At 34.5% G+C, this 3,464-nt stretch overlaps 1 protein-coding gene across 1 annotated transcript; it reads right to left on the bottom strand.

Annotated features, from left to right (window-relative positions):
- Nucleotides 1-222: 222 nt before the first annotated feature.
- Nucleotides 223-2,631, bottom strand: LOC109861974 (odorant receptor Or2-like). The gene is made up of 5 exons (XM_020441847.1): nucleotides 2,556-2,631; nucleotides 2,123-2,243; nucleotides 717-924; nucleotides 403-558; nucleotides 223-270 (listed from the first exon to the last, which is right to left on the bottom strand). Exons 1-5 carry the CDS (start codon nucleotides 2,629-2,631, stop codon nucleotides 223-225), a joined length of 609 nt encoding a protein of 202 aa, XP_020297436.1.
- Nucleotides 2,632-3,464: the final 833 nt, after the last annotated feature.

The following is a 3,464-nucleotide window of genomic DNA, read 5'->3' as shown; positions in this document are numbered from 1 at the left end:
ATATAACTCATTCTACCTGCTCACGAACAATTATACGGCTATTACTGTATAAAATATTTTGTATAAGAAAATATAATATAGAGTTATAATGAAAAGTAACTATATATTCATTTATTTATTTGAATTTATTCGAGAATAACATCTAAATGTAGATAACTTTATGTATATAGTTTGTGAAATAATCTAATCTGTGCGTTTGGCTTAGCATTTCTATCTCATTGTTTAAGAGTCTTTCAACAAATTGTACGCCGAGTAAGATGTTTTGAGAATCTGTAAAAAAAATTAGATCAAATAAATTAAACCATCTGCTCTGTAAAAACTTTTTTGTCATTATTCACGATTATACTAACTTTGATTGTCATTATTTACGATCATATTAATCATAATATAATGTATACTAACGTCCATAAAAGATTCCGTAGTTAAAGTAACCACATAGCCACTCGACATTTTAATTGGTCTGGTAGCACGCAACATTATAATTGTAAGATCTCTCATTATTCGAACTCTTAGTGTTGTCCAATTCATTTCGTAAATTGCATTACAGACTTTGATGCTCTAAAAGAAATTAATTACAGCAATTATTGTTACTCTGTTAATTTGATTAATAATATTTCAATCAGTCATTGTGTGCTTTGTGCACACTTGATAGTTTTTTTTAACCATGTTTGATCTGTAAAAAAACAATTGAAAAGACGTCATTAAATTTTTTTTACCTTTAGTGTCACTTCGTTGCCGTACCAGCAATAAAGAAATACTTGTGTAAGCATAGCGCACAAGTAAGAAGAGATATACGCAAAATCGAGCGTGAACAGTGATGTCATTGTAGATATTTTGTAAACACTCATGCAGAGAACAAGAGAGCTGATTGAAAACTGTACAAACATCATCACGGTAAATACTTCATTGACTGTGTGCGCAAATCTGCAATTGTATAAGTTTTATAATTGTTTTGATCTGTTTAATATATATAATGTCAAGTAAAGTTTGTAACAATCATTCCGCAAGTATTATTTCGGATTTGTCCAATTAGGTTGTTCGGTACAATAATTTGTGCGACAGATTTTAGTTATTTAACAAGTAACCATACATATAGAATATGTGCATATAAAAATAAATATAGCACAGGTTTGCAAAGTAACACAAAAATCAAATAAATACGACAATTTAAATAATTGAATACGTTTTACAACTTATATATGAATAAATCAGAAAGAAAAAAAACAAATTAAATCAATTTCTATTTAAACCTTGTTTAAAAAAAGGGGCAGCACGAATGTTTAGAGTGTTCACTCGTCAAAAAAAGTGCAAATTTCATAAACAAAGCTAAATATTTTCTATCGTTGCTAAGCAAAATAACAGTATCGTTATCGTTTGTTAAGAAGCTTGTAAAAGACGTTTTTGATCTCTAGTTGTTTGAAAAGTTTCAAAGAAACTGTGTTTTTATGTTATTCCGCAGAAGAATCTTGTCTCTTTCGAAAGCCTGCAAAAAGTGAGACGTGCTAGCTCAGGGAATCTTTCACCGAAAGATGTTTGTCTGATTAGTTGCCTTTTACAGACTTATTTTCATTGTTAGTTCTTTTTAATGCCAGCATTTCTTCTGTTGAGAAACTTCAGTATCTCAAGACCAGTCTTGTTGGTTCCGCTTCTCACTTTTTAAAGAACACCGCTCTTACTGCCGAAAATGTTCAAAAGGCATTCTCTTTCAGCTTTTTATAAAAATGATTGACTTTTAGTCCATTCAGCTTTGCAATCCTTGCTCTCGATTAAAAAAACGACGAAAGAATCAGTTGCCAAAATGAAACAACTTTACACTTCTATCATGCAAGTCTACTGTTAGAAACATTGCATCGTCCGGTTCATTCCTGGAATGACATACTTGTATTCATGATGATCCAACGGTTAGATCCGGGATCTATTAAAGCCTGGGAACATTTTAGATTATCTAAAAAACCTTCTACTTAAGAGCAATTCCGAGAGTTTTTAATGACACGTATGTTGTTTCTTCAAGCGTTTAAAAAATCTATTTCTAAGACCTCTTCCCAGCCTCGTAATCAAGCCGCAAGATCTCTCTCAACAAACGCGAAGTTGACGGGTAAAAAGCCTGAAAAATCTTGCTTACTTTGTAAAGAAGAGCATTATATAGCTCGATGCCTCAAATATCAACAAAAGAATACAAAACAACGCTTGGACTTTGTCTCTACAAAAGGACTTTGTTATAACTGCCTCGGACATCACCGAGCCTTAAATTGTCAGTCAACAAAACGCTGCATTAACCTCTTTGGTACGGTGCTTGTCCGCCGCGTCACTTGACTAGCCGCGAGCCGCAAGCAAACGTATTAAATTAAAAAATTAACAGACACAAGAGTTGATACAAAAACTACTTACAACAAAGTGTTCAGACTAAAGAACGTAAACAATCGAATGCTTTCGGCAATTGTCGACTATAGTCGACGCTCGGCCGTACAGACACATTCGGCGGCCGTTGATTATAGTCGACGCTCGTCCTCAAGAGGATAAATGTGATAAACGCCATCAGTCGAGTTTACACAAACCTCCATCCTCAGATGAAGCTAAAATGTCTTCAAAGGCACAGTCACGACCATCTTCAGAAATAACTAAAATCGTCATCATTCATCACATTCAGCCTGAAAGCTTTTATTCAAGTTCAGTCATGCTTTTAGCTACCGCCAAGGTCAACGTTGTAGATCAACATGAAAGAGTTTTTCCAGCGCAAGCTCTCTTAGATCAAGGTTCTGAAGTGTCCTTAGTGACAGAGAAATTGGTTCAGCAGCTTCAAATCTCTCGGAAAGTCTCTCACCTTTGTTTATTTGGAGTCGGAAAACAGAGTTCAAGAAAAACGAGAGGTCTCGTAATGCTTTTGTTGAAGCCTCACTTTGATTCTTCTTCAGAGATCTTAATCACCGCATACATTCTTTCTTTTTGACTGCCTCTCTTCCAACAACTTCATTTGCTTTAGCTTCGTGGTCTCATCTGCAAAATCTTTCTCTCGCAGATCCAGATTTTTCCAAACCAGGAAATATTGATATTATTATTGGCGCGGAGATATATGGACATCTATTGGAGGGTTCTATCATTATAGAACCTTCAGATGCTCCAATGACACAATTAACAAAATTAGATTGGATTGTCTTAGGTCCCATCAATGCTGCTTCCGCCAATCAAAAATTTCAGATTTATCACTGCTCATCTGATCATGACCTTTACGAATTAATGGAACAATTTTGGTACCGAGAAGAAATCTCTTCTTCTCAGAGCGCAACAATGTCTCCTATTGAAAAGGATTGCGAAGAACACTTTGCTTCTACTCACTCTATCCTACCGGGAGATACATAGTTTGTCTTCCCTTTAAATTATCACCTGATCAATTAAGCAATTCAAAGCCCTCTGCAATGCGCATATTAAGTCATCTCCAACGGAAATTTTTAAAATATCAAACGTAT

This window comes from Pseudomyrmex gracilis, unplaced genomic scaffold, assembly GCF_002006095.1.
Source record: "Pseudomyrmex gracilis isolate BER0280 unplaced genomic scaffold, ASM200609v1 scaffold_1222, whole genome shotgun sequence".
Taxonomy (NCBI): domain Eukaryota; kingdom Metazoa; phylum Arthropoda; class Insecta; order Hymenoptera; family Formicidae; genus Pseudomyrmex; species Pseudomyrmex gracilis.
This window is presented reverse-complemented; position numbering and strand designations above follow the sequence as displayed.